The sequence below is a fragment of the Tetrao urogallus genome (genome assembly GCF_951394365.1).
Source record: "Tetrao urogallus genome assembly, chromosome: Z".
Taxonomy (NCBI): Eukaryota; Metazoa; Chordata; class Aves; order Galliformes; family Phasianidae; genus Tetrao; species Tetrao urogallus.
Window position 1 is genome coordinate 64,042,935 of NC_136816.1, and position 26,976 is coordinate 64,069,910.

General features: G+C 36.4%; 1 protein-coding gene across 4 annotated transcripts in view; it reads right to left on the reverse strand.

Moving 5' to 3' along the window:
- The window catches only part of SLC1A3 (solute carrier family 1 member 3), a gene marked incomplete at both ends in the record, with an annotated part of 55,023 nt that extends 29,656 nt beyond the window's left edge, over positions 1-25,367 (reverse strand). For 3 of the 4 annotated variants that reach the window (XM_079548824.1, XM_079548822.1, XM_079548821.1), the window contains 2 exons: positions 7,864-8,001; positions 25,187-25,367. In XM_079548824.1, the coding sequence (XP_079404950.1) occupies positions 7,864-8,001; positions 25,187-25,367 (319 nt within the window). The remainder of the gene's footprint in view (positions 1-7,863; positions 8,002-25,186) is intronic. The other variant, XM_079548823.1, reaches the window with a different exon arrangement.
- Positions 25,368-26,976: the final 1,609 nt, after the last annotated feature.

The following is a 26,976-nucleotide window of genomic DNA, read 5'->3' on the forward strand; positions in this document are numbered from 1 at the left end:
ACCCTCAGAAACATTATTGATTAAAGGAATGTTCTTGACTGTTTAGATGTTTCTGGTCTTCATGAGTGGTTGTAGCAATTATCTTTGTTAATCTCTGTTATCTCTGTTAAAGCAGAGGCAAACTAGCAAGGAAGTAAACATGTTGGAGCTGTGTTATATTCATGCATAAGAATTGGGGATTGAGATCACAGTGTTCAAGCCACAGGTAATGAGGTGAAAGAAGTAGGAAAACAAAAGCTGCAGGGTTAATAGTCAACAATGACTGCATCTCTGAGCTCTCCAGCTTTGTTTCAAAATGGTTGAATGGCTTGTGTCAGTGTGGAGCACAATTTAATTCTGCATGGTATGAAAAAGAGCATTATTATAATGTGCTCCCAATCAATTTAATTGAACACCTCACATTTCCTTTATTATGAAAAGTCAGTATAAGATATAAAAAGTACTCCATTTAAGCCTCTGAAAATGATTATAATTTCTGTAGAGTTTTATGGCAATCGTCCACCCGTTTTATCTTTTCCAAGCCAAAAAGTTGTAGTCTGTTTAATCCCTGCTTGTATTTCACTGAACTGTATAACACTGGTATGCATTGTCATTTGCTACGTACTGTTCATGGCAAGTTTGAAAATTCTTTCCTGTATACTGATGGCCAATTAAGAACAAATGATTAGGTGTAGTATAGCTGTAGTATGGTTGCCTTTCCCAGGTGTATTACGTTGCACTCGGCACCGTTCATCTGCAATTTTATCGCAGTAATTCACTACTGAAAACACTATTCTTTACAGCTTCAGTCTTCACTATCAAGAATAAAATGCTAGCTCTATGTGTCCTAATGCCTAAACTGTTTAGGAGACTTGTTTATAATCTGGTGCAGCTACTTTTACATTTAATGATATTGTTGTGGTTTTTACTTTTCAAGTATAGTGTGTTTTTATTTCTGTAACCAGTATAAATCTGTTTGTATAAAAGTTAAAAAAAAGTTATTATAATTTGTCCCCAACGTATTTTCAGTCCTTGCACCTTTGATGGGAATAGGAAATAAATGGACATAGAAATATTAATAAAGAGTCAGTGTGGTTTTGACACAGTCCATCAGTGCTCAAGTAAGGTGTTTTAATTGTTACAAGTTCTTTCAAATTGTTTTTGCTTTTTATTCTGCAGCAACTCGCCTTTCAGCAAGATAACTCCTGTTGTTATGCATTTGAAGTAAGATAAAAAATCAAAACAGAGCCTTTATGGATGGGAGGTTATTACCTATCATCAGCTCAACTGGAAATCCATGGAGAATGCAAAATGAATGGCAGCATGTAATGACTGGTTATACAGTATTTTGTGAAACAACTGGAAATAATGATCCATTGAGAAAATCTGTATTTTCAGTGAAATTTAAATCATCCTCTAGGTAAGTGCTATTACCAAAGTTAAATTATTTTAGAGGTTCGTTTTAATTTAACTTTCTTTAAGTGTTACAGACTTTAATTTTGAAGACTTTTCCTGTTTGTGCATACTGCTTGCAGAAAATAATACTTCCAAAACTTCCCTTCTTATTACTTTCCAGTGTCGGATGCTGTTTACCATGCTTGAATTTTATTTTTAAGATATAAGCAAATTTTACTGTAGGTAGAAACATTATATGCAGTAATTTCATTTCTGCTGTTATTGACTTCTCTTTTTTAATGGCATCAGAGTTCACTTGGATTTTCTCCCTCAGGCTCTTGTGAAGATTGATTCAGGATAATTCCTATTGCAAAAGTGTTGAGAAGTGAGACCATCATCACAAGTGTCAGTCTTACAAATATTATGTATTGCTGCTTCTAGGTTTTGAGTAGTTTGCAACTTCTTTTCTGATTTTCCAAAACATAACTACCTTGCTGCTTTTGTAACTGCTGAGAGCTTTTGTCCAAATTTTTTTAGAATTACATGACATAATAATTAAATTCGTGCTGCCCCTGTTCCCTGTGTATAAGAGGGTTCTAGCTTTTTTTACTTCTTACTGCCTGTCTAATGATCATGAGAAGCTATAGATAACAACTGATAAACAGTTGGTTTAAACAGTAATACAGACACTGAAAATACGATGTTATAGGTTGTTCTTTTTACTTCTATGAAAAATGAGAAAAAATGCTTTTTTTTAACAAATCAATTGTAGATTTTTAGCTGCTGTTGGCCCTAATATATTACAGATATATCAATCTGAGGCAAAATTTTTACAGAACTTGGAGCTGTACAGAACACAAATGTAATATTTCTTCAGTTGTTTCTTTATTCTTACAAGGGATCCTGTTTAAAAGATGAATGGGTCTTCATAAATTTAATAACTCGCATGGCCATATTTTAAGTCAGTCTTGACTTTGGAGATACACAAATCAAAGTGAGAGTTTTCTTTCTTTTGTTGGAAAAAAACTAAGATCAACTAAGATCAGTACAAAATTTCCCATTGATTGTTCTGATTTCTGAAATAATTTCTCTAGGACATACAAAAATGAGCAAATTCTGGAATAATTAAGAAAAAATAAATTAGATTTTGGAAAATAGATTTATTGTTCTGGTAAATTGAACAAACACTGCCTAATTTTCTAAGTGCCATGTATGAACTATTAGACCTGAATCAGGAATACATTTCTCAAACTGAGACACGGAAGTGGGAGATTGATTTTTGCTAATACTTTTGGCTTTCATCTGTTCTTTGAGTACCTGAGATGTTTATAGGTCTGCTCTGCTAGAATGAATTACTCTTAACATCTCCTTTTTCTCCCTGGAAAAAAGACAATGCTGGCTTGATTGCATTTGTTCTCTCTGTGGAAACCTTCTGATGCTGTGCTAAAACTCAGTAGAATATTAGTATGAATTAAATCAATTTTTCTACATACAGAAATCAAGGAGAAACTCCTCGTACTGATATATTTGTTGCTGAGAGCAGACAACACTTGGAACCTTATAGTAAATGACAGTACTTATTCCATAGTAGACTTGTCACTGAATTGACAGGAGATCACCAGGACTAATTGGAGTCTTCATGCAATATATCTTCCTCTTCCACAAAACTAGGCAAGAGTGGATTCCCAGCCTTGTCCTTTATGTTCACTGCTATTAATTTAATATGTTCATAAAGAACTTTGTGAATATCAAAATGAGACAGTGCTAGTGCTTTTCCAGAAGAAGGCTATATTGGTGAAATTTAATAGAACTTGCATCCAGTTGCATTTGATAGGTCATTTACTGCCTCATGCTAAACACTGGAAAAGTAAACCCCAACTTCATAAATTTTCTAACTCAGGACTGTAGTATTTTCTGGAATGATGTACTTAATAGGGACAAAGTACAGCTGCTTTCGGTGGAAGGTTATGATAATGTACTGCAGCTCTATGCATTGCAACCAACTGTAGGTCCATCATACCACATGCTAACTTCAGGAGAATTTATTTTTAACTTCATGAGTAATACATTCTTGTTGGATCAAGTAAAAAAAGTGTGTTCCTTGATCCATTTATGCCTGTCTGATTTTTGGAGATAACATCATGGCTGGCTTAAAACAATTACCAGGTAACTATGGGTATTGTATTTCCATAGCAACTGTCTCATGGATGGCCCCATACCATTCTTGCTGTACTTATTTGCTCAAGTTTATTTCCATCTCCACAATGATACAATTAGAATTGCTATATGCTTTGTGCCTGCTGAGCCAGAACAAATATATATCTTCCCTAAAATGTTCAGTATATGCAGTCTTCTACTTAGCAGAACTATTAAAAAATCTTTGCCAACACTACATCTGAAAGGATAAAGCAGAGGTACAAAAAGGTAACATGGTTTGCCTAAGGTGCACAATTTTTTCACAGCATTAATTTTCCACAGTTTACATCCATAAATTTCTTTGGGCAAAACCTGGCATTGCAACAATTGAATATGTATTCAATTGCTTCACCGAATATTATCTTTGCTCCTTTATAGATAATTTAAAGCACCTTGACTGTTAAATGTGGTATCTACTTATGTTTGATTAATTATTTGAGTCACTTTGTGTCTCTTCGGATTTTTATTTCATTTTTTATTTTTATGATATTCCTTACTACTTGTCTTTAGCATTATCATCATTTGTTGCACTCCAATGAGAACTGAAATTAAGAGCATCACATGTACGTCTGAGGTAAGCAGGCATCCGCATATAGAAATTACAGGTCTCTGCACTTTGTCAGCTCTTTTCATAGTGTGTGATGGTAAATGCTATCAACATCTGTGCTTGCTTATACTATTGCTCTTTCTACATTCCCTTCCTTCTTGCCCAGCTTGACTTAAGCTAGTGTATTTTTCAGGGGAGGATGTTTTTTATTTTGTTTGTGCAATATGCAGCTTGATTGGGCTTTTTGTGCTCCTCTATATTTTAAAGACAAATACATCTGAAATAAATGCATTTGGTTTAATTTGGTTACTTGCATTTAAAAGTGGTGGTCCAAGCTTCCAAAATTTCAGGACAGAATTGTAACCGGAATTGCACAAAATATTTGCAAATAGGCATTAGAAAATTTCTGTAGTTTGGTTATAAAATAATAGAAATTTTCTCTATTTCTCTATTTATGCTACATCTCATGTTCTATGCCTTAATTTGGCTTTGTAAGAAATACTGATTGAGAATGCTGATTTAGGTGTTCTGACATTTGTAAAACTGTAGAGAATAAAAACTGGCATAGAGTATGGATAGGATTTGTGCCTAAACCATAAAAGATGAAGAATACAGATATTCATATAATCCTATTTTCCTTTAAACAATAAAAGACGGTGAAAGGTATGCAAATACCTAAATTTTCTCCCAAGCAAGCGTTGGTACATGCCTGGTAACACATAGATCAGAAGATAAAATCTCATGGAGAAAACTGCTAGAGCAAATACAGTAATGGTAAGGCAGAAGTCAAATGTGAGTAAACATCTCTGAATGGGATTCTCTATTGTTTCTTGTGTGAAAATGCTGAAACGGTCTGTAAAGAAACATGACTGAGCTGACTTTACTATTTATAGTCCTGTTTTAACTATGAGAGTCTGCGCATGACTGTCAGAGCTGCTGACTTGGAGCATAGAACTCTTCACTTTCAACATATATCTGTCACTTACGTAACAGCCTACACTTTCTGTAGTTATTACTTCCCCTTTATCCTAATTTCTTCGCCTTTCAAAAAATTAACAGAGGAATGTAATTATGTTGAACCTGTTTCCAACACTTCTAGTATCTTACATTCTGATGCCATCCTCAAAACCAATTAAACTGCACACACATAAATATGAATGGAAACCAAGAACATCACCTCTGGGAGACACTGTCATGCCTGCCAACAGCAAAAATATTTATTCAGATAATTTGAAGTGTGAAGAAATATTATTATATTATAATACTCTGTAATATTATGCTGTCAGCATGTAGGGCTCTGGAGGAAACTTACGCTTACGCTTTTGCCAAATGAAATACAGGAAATAAGAAATTTGGCCCATGGATGATTCACAGAGTGGCGTAAAAGTGATTTGAGAAGAATAAGACTTTTCTCCAGTGAATTAGCTTATAATATATTAAAAAAAAAAAAAGCCAACAGTGTTTATGCTATTGCATAGTAGTATAACTATAAATGTTATAGTTTGTTATTTAGTTATTGAAGAATACCTTTGTATTTACATGACTGTGAGAGTTCTGCATCAAATATATAAGAGCATCTTTATGTTTTAAAACTATTTTTGCACTAAATGAAGTACTGTCCATTGTAGAAAAGAGTTTTTCTGGAGTTTTTAGCAACAAGCTGAGAAATTTCTGGTAGTATACAACAAAAAAGAACATAATAATGTTGTCTTTAAGAATTCTTTTAGCAGAATGAAATCTACCCTTTCAAAATGCATTGAGTTTTCTGTGATTATTCCCTTCCACTCTAAAGAAATTTGACTGTAGTTCACAGTACACTAAAATTTTAGTACACTACTACTGTAGTTCACCACTACTGTAGTTCACCCTAATAATAATAAATGTTCTTGCTTTAAAGGGAAACTCTAAGACCATTCCACTGAGCACTGTAAGGCATTTGCACGATAATTAGGTGAATTTCCTAGATAGACAACAATTCTTTTTGTCAAAAATATAAAAATTTAAATGATTTTTACAATAAATAAATAGATAAACAAACAAACAAACAATCAAGGTATTGCTTGAATATAGAGATGGAAGATTCTTTCCAGACTAGAATTAGCTGGAAGCTTTGACAAATCCCTATGGAGACCTGGAGATACTCAAAATGAGCTTGTTTTAATGCAAGATGACTCCCTCTGACATTTGTGACTCTGCATCTGAAGATCTGTACCTGAACGAAGTACTTCTATGGAATTTGCAAGTGAGTGAATTCTACCAAATTTCTTGTCTTACTGGATCAACAAAAGCAACAGCATGAATCTCAACTAATATTGAGGAAGGGTAAATCTCTCTCCCTTTTCGCTTTTAATAGTTCTTTTGTAAATGCTTGTGCAACCTGAAGAGATTTGCAGGAGAAAGGGACAAGAGAGTAAGCAGATTTGAGCAACAGAATATACACTGGCTGGGACTAAAAATTGTCATAGTTTCCAATACAAGATCCATACATTTATCTCTAGTTTCAGCATGCATTAAGTTTTCAGTCTCCTTATGAACTGTGTGTACACTGGGTGTGTGGGCCCAAAGGCTGAATAGTATGTGGTATTTTTTTTCCATGCTGCATCACTGAGTTGCTTAGTCTTTGTTTTTCTTTCTTTAGATTATTACCAGAATATATATCTGGAGTACTGAGTCCAGGCCTAGGACACCCAGTACAGGAAGGACGTGTGTCCTGTGGAGAGGGTCCAGAGGAAGACCACTAAGATGATCAGAGGGCTGGAGCACCTCTCCTATGAGGAAAGGTTGAGGGAACTGGGCTTGTTCAGCTTGGAGAAGAGAAAGCTCCAGGGAGACCTCATTGTGGCCTTCCAGTACTTGAAGGGAGACTATAAAACAGGAGGGGAAAGGATGTTTACAAGGGTGGATAGTGATAGGGCAAGGGGGAATAGTTTTAAGCTGAGGCAGGGGATGTTTAAGTTAGATACTGGGAGGAAGTTTTTCACACAGAAGGTGTTGATATAGTGGAAGAGGTTGCCCAAGGAGGTTGTGGATGCCCCATCCCTGGAGGCATTCAAGGCTGGCTGGACGTGGCTCTGGGCAGCCTAGTCAGGTGGTTGGCGACTCTGCACCTAGCAGGGGGGTTGAAACTAGATGATCTCTGTGGTCCTTTTCAAACCAGACCATTCTATAACTCCATGATTCTATAAACATATCACAGGTGCATCATCAACATTTCTTGAGAAATGTTACATCTTCCATGAAATGGGTAGATTGATAAGGTGTACATGATTCTATTAAATAAATTATTACATCTCTACCTGAGGGAGCAGCTTAGTAAAGAAGATTAACAGAGCTGCTAATCTGAGCAAAGAAAACCAGAACTGATGGAAGTTTCTTCCAAATAATCTATATATCGCCTATTGGTTTTTTTTTAATCTGTTAAAGGAAATAAATTTTTTACGTATAAATCTCACAGGTTATTGACCTCAATCAATAGTTGGAATTTTCTTGCGTCTTGGAAACATTTTTCTGAGACTTATTCTCTTTTGAATAATAGGACATTGTGGAAGAAAACACTTCTTCAGAATGTAGGAGAAAAAGACTCAACTTCACAGCAGCTGCGTATAGTAACATACAGTTATGTTGTCTTGGAACTGGAGAAAACATCATCAAAACTTTTGCTACAAGATCTCTAGAATAGACTCATTTTTTTGTTATTTGGTGTGTGGTGCATCTTTATAAAATTAATAACAACAAATTATTTTTACCTGTAACTAAACTGGATACAATTAGTGGCAGGACTAGCATTTGCAGCATTCTCATGAGTAGTTCTCCTGGAAATGAAAAGTATTTGACTTCCCGATAGCTCATCTTATATGATCGGAGAGAAAATCCAAGGATTACACCTGTAGAGAGAGAAAAGCTGTCATGATTTACTCTTCTGAAGCAGTAGTAACATCTGAGTATAAGTAGTTGTACAGTAATTGACAAATCTGAAAATTATAAAACATGCAGCTTTTGTGCTCTAGACTACACTCCAATCTCAAATATCAACCATCTGTATGAGTAGTTCTTCTGGAGGCAGTGAACTACATTTTACAGATTCAGAACGTTATTTTCATTACTATTTTATATAATCTGGGTTTATGTAAAAGGTAATCTTGACTGTTAATGAAAAGGAAACTGTCGTTACTACTGTTCCTTGACTTCAGGGATTCTGAATGTAATCGTGTGCATGCTAGCCACAAGCCTTCAGAAGTCTTGTCCATGCCTGTCTTCTCTGTAGGACCTGATCCTGTACACATGCTTCAGATGGGATGAGATAACCAGGAGATGAGCTGAGAATCCCCTTGTGGTTAGGCCTTCAAACAGCAAAGCAGCACCAGGATGTGAGTAGCTTTATAGTGCCTGCCTTCAGACATTTAGGCACTTGCAAAGCAGCAGCTAATCAAGTGGGAGGGCCTTTCTGGATGACTAAGTGGCAGGTTTTAATACCTGAAGCTGTAGGGTGAGGGAGTGTCTGAATTCATTCATCTTGCTGGGAGTGGACAAGTAATGCTAGAGGTATATTTACAAATGGAAACCATGGGTTGTCCCATGTTCACAGCTGGAATTTCTAAGATTTCATCCTCCACCTGGCATCAACGCTTATTTGGTTAACTATTTGGTTAATCAACGTTACTCATTACAATTTACTGAGCATTAAATGGCTTTGTACCTATCTGATGTAGGCTTTCTATATCCAGCCAAGCAGCACACTTCTGTATCTAGTACACTCCTTATTCATACAGATGATGAAACTCAGCTATCCTTTCCCACTCCTGACTCCATGTTTATAGTTTGAATTGGAAGGGACCCTTAAAGGTCACCTGTTTCAAACTCCCTGCAGTGAACAGGGACTTCTTTAACCAGATGAGGTTGGTCAAAGCACAGTACAGTTTGACCATGGATGGCTCAAAGACAAGGCGCAGAGTGCAGAGGGTTGTTGTTGGCAGTGCAGAGTTCAGTTGGGGGCCTGTAACCAGCGGTGTTCCTCAGGGGTTGGTGCTGGGTCCGGTCTTGTTCAACATCTTCATCAATGACCTTGATGAGGGGATAGTGGCCACCCTCAGCAAGTTTGCTGATGATACAAAGTTGGGAGGATTGGCTGACACGCCATTCAGCAAGACCTGGACAGGCTGGAGAGCTGGGCAAAAAAAAACTGGATGAAGTTTAACAACAGCAAGTGTAGAGTCTTGCATCTGGGGAGGAATAATTGCATGCACCAGTACAGGTTGGGGGATGAGCTGCTGGAGAGGAGCTCTGCGGAAAGGGACCTGGGTGTCCTGGTGGATGACAGGTTGGCCATGAGCCAGCAGTGTGCCCTTGTGGCCAAAAAGGCCAACGGCATCCTGGGGTGCATTGCAAAGAGCGTGGCCAGCAGGTCGAGGGAGGTGATCCTCCCCCTCTACTCTGCCCTGGTAAGGCCTCATCTGGAGTGCTGCGTCCAGTTCTGGGCTCCCCAGTACAAAAAAGACAAGGATCTCTTGGAAAGAGTCCAGCGGAGGGCCACGAAGATGGTGAAGGGCCTGGAGCATCTCTCCTATGAAGAAAGGCTGAGTGAGCTGGGTCTGTTCAGCCTTGAGAAGAGAAGACTGAGAGGGGACCTGATCCAGGTCTATAAATATCTAAGGTGTGAGGGGCAGAATGGCAAGGCCGGACTCTTTTCAGTGGTGAGTGGAGACAGGACAAGGGGAAACGGCCAGAAACTGCAGCATAGGAAGTTCCGCACAAATGTGCGCAAGAACTTCTTTACAGTGAGGTGACGGAGCACTGGAACAGGCTGCCCAGGGAGGTGGTGGAGTCTCCTTCTCTGGAGATGTTCCAGACCTGCCTGGACGCCTACCTGTGCGACCTGCTGTAGGGAACCTGCTTTGGCAGGGGGGTTGGACTGGATGATCTCTGGAGGTCCCTTCCAACCCCTACAATTCTGTGATTCTGTGATTCTGTGAAGGCATCCACCACATCTCTGTGCAACCTGTTCTTGCCCACTGTACATTACTAGCATTTGGGCTAATTGTGGCTGTATAGAAAGTTGAATCAGATAGTTAATTCAATTTGCAGAAATTATTCATTTTACTCTCTTCCAGATCTATTTACTGAGGTAATATTTTTGCATGGCTGCACAAATGTTGGTAGCTCCACAAGGAAACAGGTAGGAATGTGCCTTGAAGAAGAGTGGTACTGAAGTTTTTTGGCAGCCAGGCATACTCAGACATCCTGATACTTTTCATGGAACTGCATCCTCAGATAAAGGGCAGCAGAGCATTCTAGTTCCCTCATGAAACTTCCTAGAAGTTGGATAGGTACTGCAGATGCCAGAGCATAGCATCTAGTTGCAGTTCCTGATCACTTTCTGCTTATTTTTGTTTTTTAAATAAGATTTTAGATTTGTAAATTCATGCAGCAGATATCTTCATCCCAAAATTTTATCAGCTAAAATATTTTGCTATGCCTCCTACACTAGCTTATTGCCATCTTTTGGCATGAGAAAACAACTATAACTCCCATGTTAGTAACCTGTATCTGTCTGACCATCCTGCTGGGAAACGTGGAAGACTGGGAAAGTTACAAGTGTCTGGAAATGTGTAGGACAGAAAATCCCAGTGTTAAGGGGTAAGAGAAAAGTGTTAAGAATACAAGTGGAACAAAGCATGGAGATCACACAGTGGAATAGAGTGGTGGGACTGAAAGACATTCATTTTAGCCTCATTCATTTTTGTGGACTCAGGAAGTCAAAGTGCATTTTGTACAAATGATTTTATAAATGAAAGTGAACCATAAAGTGCAGAAGGGCCCCAGAAGACCTGCATTAAAATTTCCTTCTTTTAAGATTTTAAATTCCTCTGCAGTGCTACTAATTATTTTCTTTTTATATGGGAAACACATTTCTCAGACATAAAGAATCCATCTGGACCCTTTGTTTCTTCACTTAATGAGCACTACATTTTGACAACTGGATAACAAGCAAATAGAGCTAAACCAGTCTCTTACTTCGGCTCCAGTCCTGCAATTAGTTCTACATGGATTAATCTCTGCACTAATACAAAGACTTACTGAAGTTAGTGAGGGATTCTGAGGCTGCTATAAGAACTAGTCCTTATGCTATACTATAAGGGCTTGATTATCTCAAACACTACTGTCCAAGCAGTACAATGTTGGCTCAGAGAGAACCAGGACCCAAGTGGATGGCTGCTTCAATGAATATTATTGGTGGTATTCCTTTTTTTTTTTTTTTTTTTTTTTTTGTCCTAATGTGTTTTGTGCATAATTACAGTATTGCCCAACGCTGTAATTTACAAGAAAATAATTCTGCAACATGGAAAATATGTGCCCTGGTGACCTGGGCTGACATCTGATATTTACTAATTCTTCTGCCTTAATCTTAGCACTACAGTTGATTTATGTTAAGTCATGCCTAGGCCATAAAAACCTTTCTCTAACTCAGTTTCCCCACTGATAAAATAGAGTAGTAATTGCTTTACAGATCTCTCTGAATATTGTGTTAACATAGTGATCTTAGCAGCAGAAAAAGGAATTTAACTAAATGATTTTCTCATTGTAGTCTGAAAATTAAAGCAGAACAGCATGATTTTATTAGCCTCTCTTGATTTTAGAAAAAATGAAGATGAAATATCATTTTATGTTCTGAGTTTAACACTTAGATACTGGATATTTTTTCCTGTAAAAATTTTGTAAACAAAGATTATGGTCATGAAAACAAAAAATGAAAGTAGTTAAGATAACTTTGACTTGTTTTAATTCATTTTTCCGAGCCAACATTTTGGGTTCAGGTTTTAAATTATCAGATAACACCATAAAACCATAACTTAAGTCAGGCACTATAATAAGGTATTAAAATGAATGCAGTATGAGCCATTAAACCTTTGGAAAATGTGCAGTATTTCAACAGCCATCCACATCAGTGTCTGGTAAGAGTTGTATGGATTAGCAGCCTGCACAATCAAGACTGAGAAGGGTAAATAATGGAGCAGGCTTTTCTCAGCAAAAGTTTCAAGTTTCCGATTAATTCTGAAAATTGTAACAAAACAAAGCTTTGTGTGAAACATGCTGCAACAACCTGTAGGGCAGGTTTCTGTCTACCCTTTGTAACAGAAAAGAACACCTAATCTACAATATCAGAGCCTGACTTCTCAAACAGTAAATGGAGCACCATTTCTACACAGCTAGAAAGAGTAGATTTCTCAACAGAATCTGTTTTGTTTTTCTGGACAAAAATCAAGAGCGTTTGTTTAAATTGAGGAGCTGTATTCCCTACATCTGTAAAATAGTACAAAAGCACGATTAAGCATAACAAAGCAAATCAGATTACAGTTATAAAAACATGGCTTTTGAGGTGTACTTGTCAGTGATACTCTCAAATTTATGGAAAATCTTTTTGCAGATAAACCTGATGACAATCAGAATAAACTTTTAACTGAACTATTTTATAGCATTTTTATTCTGGTGTAGTTGTTCAAATTAGAATTTAGCTTACATAAATTCGATCAAGAGAGGATTTAAAACTTGAAAGGGACAGAGAAGAAAATAATGTTGCTGTTAATGAGAACGGAACCAAAATGGCAGAAATGGCAGATATTATTTGGGATTGCTTGTTCCTAAAGCAGGAAAATATTGATGAATTGGTCTAGGCTTTTCACTTTCAAATGGCTGCAGGAACAGAAAGGAAACTTTTTCACTATTGTAGACAAATATCCTTTTACTTGAAATTTCTGAAATGGATTAAGTGTGATGAATTGAGTATTAAAATCTGGGTTTGGAGCAGCAATTAAAAATAATATTTTTATACTCAGTTTTTATGAGCAGTTTAGTTACAGTTCTTTTTTTTTTTTAATATGCTGTCATTACAAAAATGATGTTGTGATGATCTACCAGAATGTTGTCAGCTTATGTACAGTTCTCTGAACTTGAATTTGAAAACTAATTTTAAATTATTCCACGGAGAAAATGAAGATGTTTTTAATTGTGCTACATAATGCTTTGGTCTCATATTGGTAGAGAAGTGTTTCACACGCTACTTTATGTTGCATAGAAAAAAGAAAGATTGCACATCTACACATGCATTTAAAACACCGCAAAAGTGAAAAAACAAACAAACAAACAAACAAAAACCCATAACCCTTAGAAGATGATAAAAGAGTCTTTACCCAGATCTAGGGGCTTACTCAGGAACCTCAGGGAAGTTAATTCTTCTCTTTGGCCTACCTCAATTAATTGCATATAAAAATTAAATAAAGAGAGAAGCATTAGTTTTTTCTGTACTTCACATAACTGATAACTTTAAAAAACTAAGGAAGCTTCCAAGAAATGGCAAGATATTTTTAATTGAACAATAGCAGCAGTTCTGCTGAAGAAGTATTTTCAATTTTAAAATGAGTCTTTAAAACTTCTCTTTTTTACATCAGGAACACATGGAAAATGAAGCCATACAATTTCTTGGAGTTTATATTATTTAAATGTCTATGTTCTGTGTATTTTTTGTACAAAATCTAGCATGTTACCTTTTTAATTGATCAGATTTGTGTCAAGTGTAAATTGTTAGATGGTGTATAAACTACAGTGAAAAAACTGCTCTTTAAGTGAAATCGAAGAGACACAGGGGATGGAAGGACCACTGGAGGTCATCTAGTCCAACTTCTTGCAAAATGGGTTGCCTAGTGGAGGCTATTCTAGATATTCTGCTTTTTACCAGTAGAACCCAAGTTATTGTTATATGAACTCCTTTTCTTCAAAAGATTAAGTACAGACTTACTTTATCTTTTCCAGCAGGAAATAGGAAATATTCATGTAACTGGAAAAGAGTTCCTTAGACTAAGTAGAGTGGTCACTAAAATAATCACTGTTAAGCATGATCTTTCAGAAAACCTTGTAACCAGCAAGTAAATAACATTTTGTTCTGTGACAGAAATTAGGTTAGAACCAGTGAGAGAATCAGGCTCCTACCAGACTAATGGGACATTGTATATTTCTGTTAGCTGCACAACCATTTCATTCTTATGTTCCTGCAGAGCCCTGGAATGAATGTTTCTGTTCTTTGGGTCATTTGTTTTTGCTTAATTTACCATTCTGTTCTGACACCTTTTCTTCTAACAACCATTTTCAGATAAGACATCAACTGTATTTACTTAAGACAAACAGGCAAATAATCCCTCTAAAGATAAGGAATATTTTAAGGTGCCGACAATCATTCTTAACCTCTTAAACTTTTTTTTGTTTGTTTGTTTCATAATTAAATTGTTAAAAAAATTAAAACTTCTACCCACACTCTGTATGTAAGAATCTATTCCCTCCTTGCTGTCTAGTTTTCCCAGTATGGGTAGGAAGGTATGTTCCCTTTTGTCACCATTCTGATAAACCTAAATACTAAGTACCTCACCTAAGTATTATGCATTTTAATACTGTAGCAATATTCTTGTTAGTAACTTTAAAAAATTTTATAAATTATATTTTAAGTATTAACTCCTATTGTTCCAACTGTTCTTTTGTAGCTAGACAGTTACCTTTTTTTGCTCATTTAATTTGGGTCTACAGCTGAGTTACTGCTGTTAAGCATTTAAAAAAACTATTTGTTGCCTTCTATAGTCATCAGTGCTATCTTGTTATATCTCTTCAAATCTTTTTTATCCTGGAGTTTATGACTCTCCTTAAAGCTCCTTCACAAAAAAAAAAAAAAAAAAAAAAAAAATGTATTTGGTGGGATAGCTTTGAGAGTTCTCTATGAGCCTTCATTCCCCAATTCTCCTTGGTTTGGAAGAGATGATTCCAGCTTGTTTACTCCAAATCTTGTAGCAGGGGAATACTGGGCACATATACATTGCACCAAACTGAGGGAGATAATGTAGTGATGAGCACCGAATTGCTACAGCCATGGAGGAGCTACAATTTAAGCTGATCTAAGTTTTAATTGCTTCTGTGCATGAGTACTTGTCAAACACAGATTTAAATTGAGGTTAATTTTCTGTTATCTACTTTCTTGATTTAATTTATCATAAGAACATGCCCTTGAGCAACTTCATCAGCTACTCTTCCTCATCTATAGCAATCTGGAAATAGAGCATGTAATTAGCTCAAAATTCCTTTAAGTTTCTTCTTTTGTGGATGAATTATTTTCAATATACACTTACTTCTCTGTTTCATACTTATTAAACCAGCTGATTTCTCTCTATAGCTCTCAACTGGAAGAGACCTGACAGAGGATCTCCCACCTACAGCAGTATATATATGAGTTATGTTATATGTTTTTTCACTTTTAACTGCGTGATGCTGATACAACAGAGAGCTTAAGGAGCAGTGCTCCAAGGAGGTCTCGAAGGTGGATATGGTGAAGCAGAGTACGAGTTAATTTGGATACAAACAACTCTCTCCTTTGCTTGAGAGACGATGATGGAGGGAACCAGGAAGGAACTTGTTTAAAAGAGCTGAATATCCTAGACATGACTGGGACAGAGGAGCCTATGATACTGTGCTATGGGACAGTTCTAGCAACAAGAATGGATTACCTGGCTTGTCCACATATAAAATAAATCTATTTCAGTCAGGATGCACTGTGCTTATTGTGCATGAGTGGATATCTCTGGTACACAGTGATTGTGGCAGGCTTGGCATTTCAAACATGTGAAATCTTTGCCTATGTGCTACTGAGCCCACTGCTCACAAACACACAACCCAGGGGCTCTCTGAGGCTGCCAGACATCAAGCAATGCAGCTGAAACTCCTGCAATGGAGGATCAGAAAACAGACAAAAAATCTGCAAATTCTATCTGAATAGAATTTTAAGACTTTAAAGAGAGGTTTTCCAGCACACATTTGATTTTCTCTGGACTGATGTCAGATTGTACCATGGGAGAAGTCATTATGTTACTGCTGCTCAGGCTCTGCAGGAGTGCCATGGTGCTGGCTGCTATGCTCAGCATAAAGGCTGTGCTGCTGTCTTTTTCTGAACCTGGCCCTGAAGAATTACTTCATCCAGTGAGAGCTGTCACCTTCCAAAAATCACTCTGAACTACTTGCATTAATCTTTAGTTACAATTTGCAAATATCCAGAGGCATTTTGTAATTTGTGATTTATTTTATAGACATTTATTAAAATACATAGTGTACCCAATTTGCAGCTCAAAATTAAGAGACTCAAATCTTCTTGTTATTGCAGAGGGGCCTGGATTTGATAGTCTTTGTTGGGCCTTTGCACAGCTGCAAGCACAGCAGCTTCTCCTTGAATACTGTGGACAGAAAGACTAGAGTGGAAATGAGGAGTCTGAAGCTGTAAGAACTGATAGGCTGAAGGAACTGGGCTTGATCAGACTGTAAAAGAGAAGGATACAGGAAGACTTCATTGTGGCCTTCCAACATTTAAAGAGTTTTTAGAAACATGAGGGAAATCAACTTTTTACATGGGTAGATAGTGATAGAACAAGGGGAAGGGTTATAAACTGAAGAAAGGGAGATTTAAGTTGGATGTCAATGGGACAATTCTTACATAGAGAGTGGTGAGGTGCTGGAACAGTTTGCCCAGAGAAGGTGCCCTGTCCCTGGAGGTGTTTAAGGCCAGGTTGGATGGGCCCTGGGCAGACTGAGCTTGATATAGCAGCTGGGAGATCTACCTGCAATAGGGAATTGGAACCTGATGATCCTTGAGGTCTCTTCCAACCTAAGCCATTGTATAATCCTATGATTCTAATTAAGCAATGAGTAAAATCACTGCTTTGTGAAATGCAGCATATACTAGAACACTTTGTACACAAAATCCAAAGAAATAACAGCATTGAGTGCTGTCTTAAATATTTAAAAAATAAAAGGTTGAAATTGAAGTTTGTCCTCCGCTCTTTTTTGATTCCGGATTTACTCAAGTAGTGCCTTCATTCACCTTTCTTCCTTAGTCAGGGGATGATTTTTTTCTATGATAACACATTCAAAAGTGTTTTTGCTCAACTTAGGTTTCTCAGTTTTCAAATTTTTTCATAACTATTTGCCTTGTCTTTCTTGGACTGTTTCTATGTTTACTTTTTATCTTTGATTTCTTTTCAGCTGTTAAAAATGGGACAAGTAGTTGCAAAGCTTTTCTAGAGATTTTGAAAAGAAGAGTTTTCTGTGCTACACAAAATACAACACATACCCCATATGTGTTGGTCAGATAGATTGTATTTTGTGAAGTATTGTTTAGAATTAAGGTATTATTCAGTGCTGTACAGTGTTGCTGTAATAACTTTTTCATGCCTGGTTTTACTTTGCTGCTCCAACCTTCTTGACAAATGTTCATGTTTTCACTCCCATACAGAGTAATTCCCAATAGATAAGAGAACTGGTGTCTTGTAAAGTTTACATAGTTCTTTTCTTTACTTTACATTTCTTTCTTGCCTGTTTTTCATCATTTGAAAGTTGACATAGCCCTAAACATCACCAAATGTTGCTCTTCTCTTAACAGATTCATCTGCCCATCAGTAATCTTTTGTCTTTTTTTACAGTGCAGTAACACTCAGGAATTGCAGTCAGTGAGACTGAGATCCCTCCATGCCAAGAACTTTATGTAAACGAAATCAAAAAACAGGGCTCTACTCTGAAGAATGTCTGGCGTAGTTTAATGGAGAGCCTGAGGTTAGACCTTGATGGTTGCTTTTTCTTTGTGCATTTTAATTCCACCTTAGACATACATTACAAAACATTCCTTTGCAGTCTTGACTTCCTTGATGTGCAGCTTTATATGATCATTTGTGGGACGCATGAATTATGCATTTGTATCTCTATGGAGCTAGCCCAACTTCTCATTCCTACAAAACCACCTGTTAATTCAACTCAGCACTGATAGTCTAAACCTGTAATTAAGGTATTTGCCACCAAGGATTAAGTTTTTGTTGAATCAAGATATGCCTGTGCCAGACCTGTTTGGGTCATGGAACATAACTCACATGGCAGACTTTGTTAGAAGATTTAAAAGATTTCTTATCCCGTATTCCACTGGTACATGTAAATAGCCTGGACAGAATTGAAAGAAAGGATTTCCAGATGTGGAATAGAAGACTGCTGCTGTATCAGGTTTAAGGATTGAAAGAAATTGTATTCTATCAACAACGAATTTAAGTTCATGAATGAAATTTGTGGGATCATGTTATCATCTTTTCAAAAGATGGTTAGGATGCTTTCAGACACTTGGATTTGTTCAGCTGAGCCTCCTAAAAATCTTATTATAACTTTGATGAAACTACCTATATCTAGAATCTTCCATCCATTCTATTCACTGGTCAACAGTCTCTTCCAGTGTATGAATTTCAAAAAGTTCCTCATTTAATTTGATTCTGATGAGGACAAATTTGGGCCTCTTAATTGGCTGACTTCTTATGAATTGTAATTTGAAGGATACAGTGAGTGGTCTCTGATTCTGAAAGTGTTGTACCAAAGGGGATTGATTTGAATGTAACTTCCACATAAATTCCGATACCTCTCCTCTAACTTCTAAGTATTCAAAATGGAAGGTCAGAAAAACAGCAAAGGAAAACTGGCACCTGGAACAGCACTTAATCACAATCTGTCCAAATTTTGACCTTCAAAGTCCCTCTAGATAAAAAAGCTTAATTGTGGGACTCTGTAAAGTTACTGGTCACTTCTCCTTATTATGTATGTATGTACGTATGTATGTATGCATGTATTTACTTATTTATTTGCTTACATACTTACTTATTAAGTTTCCTAGCTTTTCACAGTTCTGCCTGTGTTTTTTTTTCAGAATTGCCATAATCTAAGAACCAACACATATATACAGAGAGTCAGCTGGATTTGGAATGCCTTATGTTACTGTTCTTTTCCCATTTCCTCACTATCTGGGACTCCGTGGTGTAGATCAGTGTTTTAGCCATTAGGATAAAAGACTATGCTTCCTTTTGTTCTCTTGGCACACAACTTTCAATCTTGCACTTCCTTCTGCCCAGTGACACAACTTTGAAAGAAATTATGGAATCCATCCTAAAACTCAGATTTTGAAAGGAAAAGTGCAAGTCAATTCCTCCAGAGTCATTGACACCATGGCCAAGGTGATGATTCATATGCTTCTGGATCTTGACTGGTCTGAAATATACGCATGATCCTGACTAACAGAAAGGAGTGGGAATAGGAATGTAATCCTGCTTTATTTTGCCTCCTGTCAAGATTTAAACAGTTACATATCTGCTTTGCAGACTTGTGGGGTAACATTTTGAATCTCCTAGCTCTCCACTGTGTTCCAAAAAGATACTCAGCTCTCAGATTTGAATTCCATGTACAGCTAGCTCCCTTTACTTAAACTTTAGAGGACTTGGTTGTAAGTGTTTGTTCATGTATATATTTCTAAGTGAAAAAGATTTCAAAAGGCATCAAAAATTGTGCAGCAATTTAATTCATCAGTAGCATTTAGTTAGCACTCCTAGGAATTTCTTCATTGTTAGTTTCACTACATCACGCTATGATAGCGTCTGTCCTTTTTTTTTTAAACTTGGTTCTTGTATGTGGTAAAAACTGAGTATTTAGTAGGGGCAATTTGAAGGAGAAGTTTTTGTCTGTAGTGTAAATACTGTTTATCGAATAAGTCACACCTTTTATAGACCTTTGTGGAAGAAATGAATTTTCAGTTGGGCCAGGTTACTGAAATGGTAAAAAACCAAGTATGCAGTGTGCAACAGCTAACCTAATATCCATTTATGATTTTACAGCAGTACTAATAGGAAGTAGGCAGCCATGTCAAATTTAAAGGAAGGAAATGTGTTTCTTCAGTTTATGGAATTGAACGATATTCAAAAGTTGAATATAACAACTGCTAAGAGAAGAAACATGGATGTACATCTAGAGATGATAAGAATAACACTTTTCTGATTCTTATGTTATCCTTCTGACTTTGCCTCCCTTCCTGCTTTTAATTGCTATCCTTTTCACTGATCTACACTTCAACTGATCTATTACCGAACTTTTGCATGGCTTCTAAAAGTTAAATACTCAGGGATTTCATAGTGTTAGTCAAAAGTACACATGTTGTCAGTACAGTTCCAACTCTACAGTGTTGATGTAATGAAAAAAGTAATCAAGCACCTACAAAAATGTATCTGGAATTATTTCCATTTTCTCCTGCTCCATGTTTCACAGTGTCTTCCATAATCAGTAGCCTAGCTGCTTCCTAATACACAATATCGATATCGAATATATACTGTGAGAAGCTCATTCGGAGAAATTAGCATAAAAAGAAGAAATCTCTAAGCTCCTTTTCTGTTATTTATCACTTGCTTTGTCTTATTGCTCCAAAGGTCAAAGTCAAACTGTCTGGGCAAAAAATATGTGACAAAATATAGAAAATGCAAAGGATAATGGGTGAGTTCTAATCTGAAGTTTAATGAAGTACAAAATGTGAATGTAATGAACAGGAAAAGAAAGAATTGGGAAAATGAACAGGATATACACACAGCTAATGTAACTGTGTGGACTCTTTTATGCACCTAACCTTGTAAAGAAGGAGTGAAATAATCAATAAGTTAATATTTCCCAGCTTCCACTTACCTTGATCTAAATGTCAATGTTATAGTACAAACTTTGAGAATATTTGCATTTGTATCTTCTATTTTTTAGCAGCCTTATTAAAATTTAGAAGATTGAATTTCTTTATTTATCTCATTCATATTAGGTTGTTTTGTGTACTTTTTCAAATATTTTCATATCATAAATCTCACAAACTTCTAGATACCTGATTATTTCAAGAATATTCAACAACAACAACAACAAAGCTTCAGGGATTAATAAATGACTGAATATGACATCTTGGACTACACTTTCATTTTGGACATCCAAGAGGCGTTCCAGTGCAGATGGCTGGTCATTAAAGCATTTCAGTAGCTAGGGTGCTAGTAAGAATCTAACAATGTTGAACATTTATCCAGCATACAAGTCTCTGGCACTTTGCTTATGACTTTGTGTTGCTTTGCAGTCACCACAGTAATTACAGCACACATAAAGAGATTGGAAAGAACTGCACCTGACAATAGTTCTTTTGCCACTGAAATATCAGTTTAGATCTCTCTAGTGCTCACAGAACTACAAATTGTTTCTTGATGGTCTTTAATACAGCCACTGTTCCTTTTCTACATTATCCTTTGATGGCATGATTGCCATGTTCTATGAGTACTGCAATAAATTTATCAGTAAATCTCTTAGAAATCACATAAACACACTAAATATCTCTGTTAATGGCCTGAGCTCCACCCTAGAGAGCCTTGAAATCCATTTTGTACAAGGTAGTATTAAATAAAACAATTTAAATTGAATTTCTAGAGCGAGTTTGGAAAAAGTTAGCATTTTCACAGCTGTATGAAGAAAACAGTGAATAGATGTATCTCTGGATTGATCTTTGATCTCCCAGAAACATTACATTTCAGCACCACTTTGCAAGTCCATTCATTGACCTAATAAAAGCATGTAAGGTATTAAGGTAACATTGGGCATATTTTGCACCTTTGCTAATGTCTGCACTGTAGTGCTGGGTTGTTCCATTAACACCAAAGAGCACGATAAGAAATTAAGATTCTGTTAATAAATGTACATAATTTTATTTTACAAGTAACTTCTTAACCTGTGTGCTGTTCATATTTCACTGTCTGCCATTTGTTACTGGCTGCTAAACAGCAAAATGACAGATCCTTGTATTTCCATGCTTCTTTTGGAAAAGAATAATCTTTGTATTTTTAAGTGTTGCTCTGTACAAAGAACAACCTGGTGTTTGGTTCTTCTTTGTTGTTATTGTTTTTTTTGTTTGTTTGTTCCCCACCCCCACCCCCCCACCCCCCCACCCAAATGTATAAATATTTTCAAACTTCAAATAGAATTAAGGCTTTGCTTAGAAACATATTGCTATATGTATGTTTTAAATACATTGCTAGGAGGGTTCACATGGTGAGAAAGATCCTTTGTGTAGCGCAGGTTCTTTAGGAAAATGCTGGGACAAAGCCTATGACTTCATAAAAGACAGCATTAATTTCTTTCCAGCTGACCCTAAGCTGTCTTGATTCACTTCTATATGTTTTATCCTTTTCCCATTTTTCTCTTTACATTTACCATATTATCTCATCTAGGACTCATCTCCCACAGCAGTTTCTCCTACAGTGATAGATGTCTGCTTTGTTCTCATGCAAATTTTACCAAGGCTGTTGTCAGCCCTGTCACCGTGCACATGGTCAGCATGCAACAGGGTCAAATAACCCTCTCTTCAGTGGATACAGGAGATCTACCTGTAGCAGAAAGCATATTGCTTCAAAGTACAAGATTGTCTTATTTTTATTTTTCATTTTTTAAAAATCCATTTCTAACCATGTATCACTTGCATCCTTTTGTGAATCATTTTAAAATTATTATTATTATTATTATTATTAAAACTGTTTGTTTGTTTGTTTAAAAGGACATTAGATAGTTTTGGGATCCTATGGAAGGCACACACTTGTTGTATTAGCCTATCAGCAATTCACATATTTTGTGAGATTTCCTGTAATTACAGAGGACTGCATGTCACAATGCAGCCAGCCCTGTGCTCCCTTTGGTGGGTGGATAGCCAGAACACAAATTGGTTCCCAGAATTATCTCCATCTCCATCCCTCTTGAATGGTGCCATAGTGGTTTCATCTCTATTCAGAAAGTGCTTTTTATTGTACTTTCTCCACAAGTTCCTTCTTCACTGAGCCCCTTGATTATAATAGTATTTGTTCTGTGAACAGCTTCCCAGGATCTCTGTGAGCTTGGATCTTTCCTCTAATACAAGTTCAGAACCTACAAGATATTTTTGGGTACTCAGAAGTTCTGCCAGATCAAAATCTGGACTTGTATGCAGTTCTGGAAAATGGGAGCATTGGGTTGGTAGCAGAGAATCAAGTGTCCTCTGGAGGAAGAACTCCTGAAAGGAAGGCATTTTGGGGACAGGATGATGAAGTGAAATAGCGTGGGAGAGAGGGCAGCCCCTGAGATTCTGCCAGTAATTTGGCTAAAACTTCAAAGCTTGCAAGACTTCCTGCAGATTTTCCATGAGCCACCCTGACATCTATCCTACCTTAAACTGCTCCAGGTCATCACAACACTGAATTCATCAATGGTCAGCTTCCTAAATTCACATCTACTGGCTTTGGTCTAAACCCACTGCTAAAAAACTTACTTTAATATTTCTGGCTGAGCCAGCAGAATCTGAAAAATATAATTGTAAGTCACTTTGCTGACCATGTTTTTCTCAGTCTCTCAAAGGTCTTATAAATAGCTTGAATTTCTCTAAAAATGGCAGTAGTGGCGATAATGAGAATGATGTACTAGACAGACTATCTATGCAAAATGAGAAGTCAGAGGAAACTTTCTTGAGATTTAAAAAAATTGAGAATAGCGCGTGAGTAATCCTCAGTAAGAATTAGAACTTCTGGAACATTCATATTTAGATTTTTAAAGAGTGTTTGTTTTTGGCTGCTTTGGAAATCAGTTCAGAATTGGACTATGTGCAGAAGTTAAGGTAATTGATTGTATTTCTCCTTCTCAAGTGAATGCCACAAAATCTCTGCTCTGTCAGTGAAGTATCAGTACTCAAAGTGCCGCATGTTGCAGCCATCTGCTTCATAACGAAGTGCTTGTTTCTACAGACGCTAACTCACCAGATATACTCAAATATGTATCAAGCTACAGTCCAGGAAGTGGGCTAGGGCAGATAATCCTTATCCACTTGACCTGTACCTGCGTGGATCCTGCTCAGCAAAGAATTCAGAAAAGTTCTTCTAAGTGGCTTTTTCATCTTACTCCCTAGGCAAAATCAGCTTAAATTAAATGCTTCATGAAAATTTATGGACTGGCGGCCCTAGAAATTGATGCCCTCTACATGTACAGATTACAGAAAGCATTAAAGATCTTTTACCTGAGTATAGTTTGGTCTCTATCTATATTCTCATCTAAACATCTCTGATGAGGTTTAAAATACCCTTACAGTACTGGTATCAAACAACAATAATAGCAGAGCCCTAAAATTTCAACTCTAAGAAAGATGTAAAAATAGAGCAAGCATCATCAAGGACATTAAGGTCTATGTAGGATTAGGATGTATACCTTTAAGTAAAACATTTGAGTTTTGATGAGCAGTTTCACAGTTTTATATTGCAAGCTAATTAAAAATGAAAACAGAAAGAAAGGGTGGTAAAACCTTAATGTCCTCGCTCACAGTATGAGTACTTAAAGGAGCATATGATGTCATTTAGAAAATCAATCTGCACGTAAAGGAAAATGATCAAAAGTAATTATATGGTTATATAAAGTATTTATTTTTCTTTAAGAATTGCATATTTTGTCAGATGATTCTGTCTCTAATGTAAATATAAAATGTGTAGCTATATTTTAAATTAACGTTTTGTTGCTGTGTGCTGTTTGATGTTTGTCTCCATACCCTCTAAAAAGGCATTTAATCAGGTGTTATCTTGCAGTTCTTTGAACAGGTAACATTTCTATTGTTGCCACAATTGCACCTGAAAGATGCATGTGTAAGATTATGGGCAACAGAGAAAGCATAAGCTTGCTCTTACTTCTGATTTGTTTGCATTTGTCATGGGGAAACTAAAAAGACTGATGCTCTGATATAGAAGTATGCTTAGGAGTAAGTTAAAGTTTCATTCCCATTTCATTCATAAATAAGTTCTGTTAGTCTTTGCAAAGTGCAATTCATTATGAGACTGGGTAAAGAAAAGTTACGTCCTGAGCATTTTGCTGAACTTGCTTTGGGTAGAAGATTTTACTGAAAACATTCTGTTACAGTTATTGAGCCTAATTCTTTAGGAGCAGAACCTGTAAAACATCTGATCTCTTCCTCCAATTTTTTTCTTAGTAATACTAGAATAATTTAAATGGCTCTTCCCACAGCTTCAACATGCAGCTGCAAGAGCCCAAACTCTCCAAGCAAGACCATCCTTATCAGTGCAGAAGAATTTGGGATCTTGTTTGTAATGCAAAATGCCTAAGCAAATTGTCATTGTCAAATGCAGTGGAGAACAGAATATTCCTATTGAACAAATGACTCACCAAGAATCACAGCAACAACGGTGAAGAGCACAAAGGCATTCCTCAATAAGTAACTTTTAACATCATCCTTTGTTATGCTCTGCACCTTTTTTTTTGCCAAAAGTGTACGTTTCCGGACTCCTTGATGAAAGCGCTCCATCCTACTTCCATTTTTGGGATCTTCTCCGTTACCTTTAGTCATTTATCTTGCAGAAAGTATTCTCTTATAATAAACTTTTATCAAAATCCTTTCAGAAAAATGGGAGACCCCTTTCTATAAGTGGTGCTGGAGGAGCCTGTAAGACAAGAAATAGCAAAAACTGAAATAAGATTTCAGAGGAATGAATAACTACATATTTACATGGAAGCAGATGTTCTTCCCATTTCAATAAAACTTGTATTTGTTGTAAAATCTAAATTGTTGACTGTGAGAAGAACTCTTGGAAGGATTTTATGTACTCTTCAGACAAGCGTTATGTGTATTAAAAAGTTACAATGAGCTTGCTGTCATTCTGTAAAAACCAGGGGTAACTTTTTGTGATTCCTAGAGATAGAGTAACATGAACTGGTTACTATTCTTGGAAGTGTAAGATGCTATAGGGTCTAAAACTCTATGTCAAGTGTGCTTCCCATCTGATTAGGAAATCCTTGCAATCTGAAAAAAAAAGAAAAAAAAAAAAAAAAAAAGCCAGCTCATCTTCACTATAAACACTGGAGAGAAATATTTTTCTTGAATTGGAACATTTAAAGTGTTCTGCACTTCAGATGTTTTTAACTGGCTGCCTGCATTGTCTGAATTCCTCCTTTTCACATGGCAAAACACAGCAGGAATCATTTATTCATCCCTCAGCCGCTATTTAGAAGGTGTGCCCTTGACAGTTCTGTGTTGATAATATTCATCTTTGAAGTGTATAAATTATTTGGAGTACATCCGTAAAGCAACAGAAGTTATATCCTACTTAGCTTGTGGTTTCTGACCATAATACAAGTTCTCTTTGCATGTAATGTCCAGCAACTACAGGCATACAGTCTGATTTCAAGAAATCATGCCACTGAATCAACCATAAAATATTTTATAATTAAAATATTATTTTCAGTTTAAGAATAAAATATTGACATCTACTTGGCATTGATTTATTTTATAATGTTGTCTGCACAAAGGTGGTTTTCAAGACTGAGAATCTGGTTTTCTGAGGTATTAATATACCAGAATGTTTTTATGAGGAAATCAGAAATTTGTATCTATGTACAGTCAGTGAAACCTGTCTCTGCATATACACAGCTTAACTGCAACATGTTAGTAAATTGAGTGCCTAAATATATATTTTTTTCTTCTTTGGGAAGCAGTTAGAATATAAATACAAAAGTTTTGAAACAATTTGTCTTAGAGGAAATATCATAGTATTATGTAGCAAATTAATTTTATTGAGATTTGATCACTGTTTTTTGAATTACCATATGTTTTGAAAGTGGCACATGAGCGCAGTATTCTCTGTGAATTTTAACAGAAGGACACATGCTTTACTTGTTTGGAGTGTGGGAACATTTGCACCAGATATTTACATTATTCCAGCTTGAATATGAGCACTAGGTGCAAGATGGTTTTTTTCAGAGCAATTAATTTTCACTCTTTTGCAAGAAACAGATTCATTCTGCATGCCTTTTCTTCCCTAGATGCTTCATGCAGCTAATCTATGGAGCTCTAACAGAGCTAATGTGCTCTGTACCAACTCAGTGCTAAGGTCAAGAGAGAACGTGGGTATAGGCAGAAGGATCATTATACTAAGGAACATACAAAGGATAGGACTGAG